We start from the raw sequence: 457 nt of genomic DNA, 5'->3' as shown, positions 1-457 counted from the left end.
ATAACTCCAGACCCGTTGGAAGTTCACTCATCCTCCAGAAGCGAACTGCTCAACAGCAGCAATAATCTTTCTTTAAGAATTCTGGACTGTTTATGTGCCCGTTCCTTTGGGACTCCCGCTTTTGTTTTGCGATCAACCTTAAATGAACTGTTGTCGCGAACATCTTGAGAGCCATGTCCATCTGTGCGCTTGTAAAACTCCCCACCTGAACAGATTGTTATTCTTGGAGAACCTGACTTATATTCATTCATAGTGGTGAAAAAAAATCGAGCCTTCAGTTGAAAGTGACCATGTACGAAGGGACTGGACCTTACTGTGGTGACAGTTTGCGTGCCTCCGCGACCTATTGATCTATACTGAGGGGAGGATGTTTGTGTGACATCCACAGTCTCATACCTGGTTGATCAATGGCTAGAGGTCCAATCAACAATCTCCAGACCCTCCAGGCGGCGGATTC

At 46.2% G+C, this 457-nt stretch overlaps 1 protein-coding gene across 1 annotated transcript; it reads right to left on the bottom strand.

The window, feature by feature from the left end:
• Positions 1-23: 23 nt before the first annotated feature.
• T265_12292 (hypothetical protein) lies at positions 24-251 on the bottom strand (the record flags this gene model as incomplete). Its single annotated transcript, XM_009179618.1, has 1 exon — positions 24-251. The coding sequence occupies one exon, from the start codon at positions 249-251 to the stop codon at positions 24-26; it is 228 nt and encodes a 75-aa protein (XP_009177882.1).
• Positions 252-457: the final 206 nt, after the last annotated feature.

Source organism: Opisthorchis viverrini (assembly GCF_000715545.1).
Source record: "Opisthorchis viverrini unplaced genomic scaffold opera_v5_4566, whole genome shotgun sequence".
NCBI lineage: Eukaryota > Metazoa > Platyhelminthes > Trematoda > Opisthorchiida > Opisthorchiidae > Opisthorchis > Opisthorchis viverrini.
The sequence above is the reverse complement of the archived record's forward strand: the minus strand, read 5'-3'. Positions and strand labels throughout refer to the sequence as shown.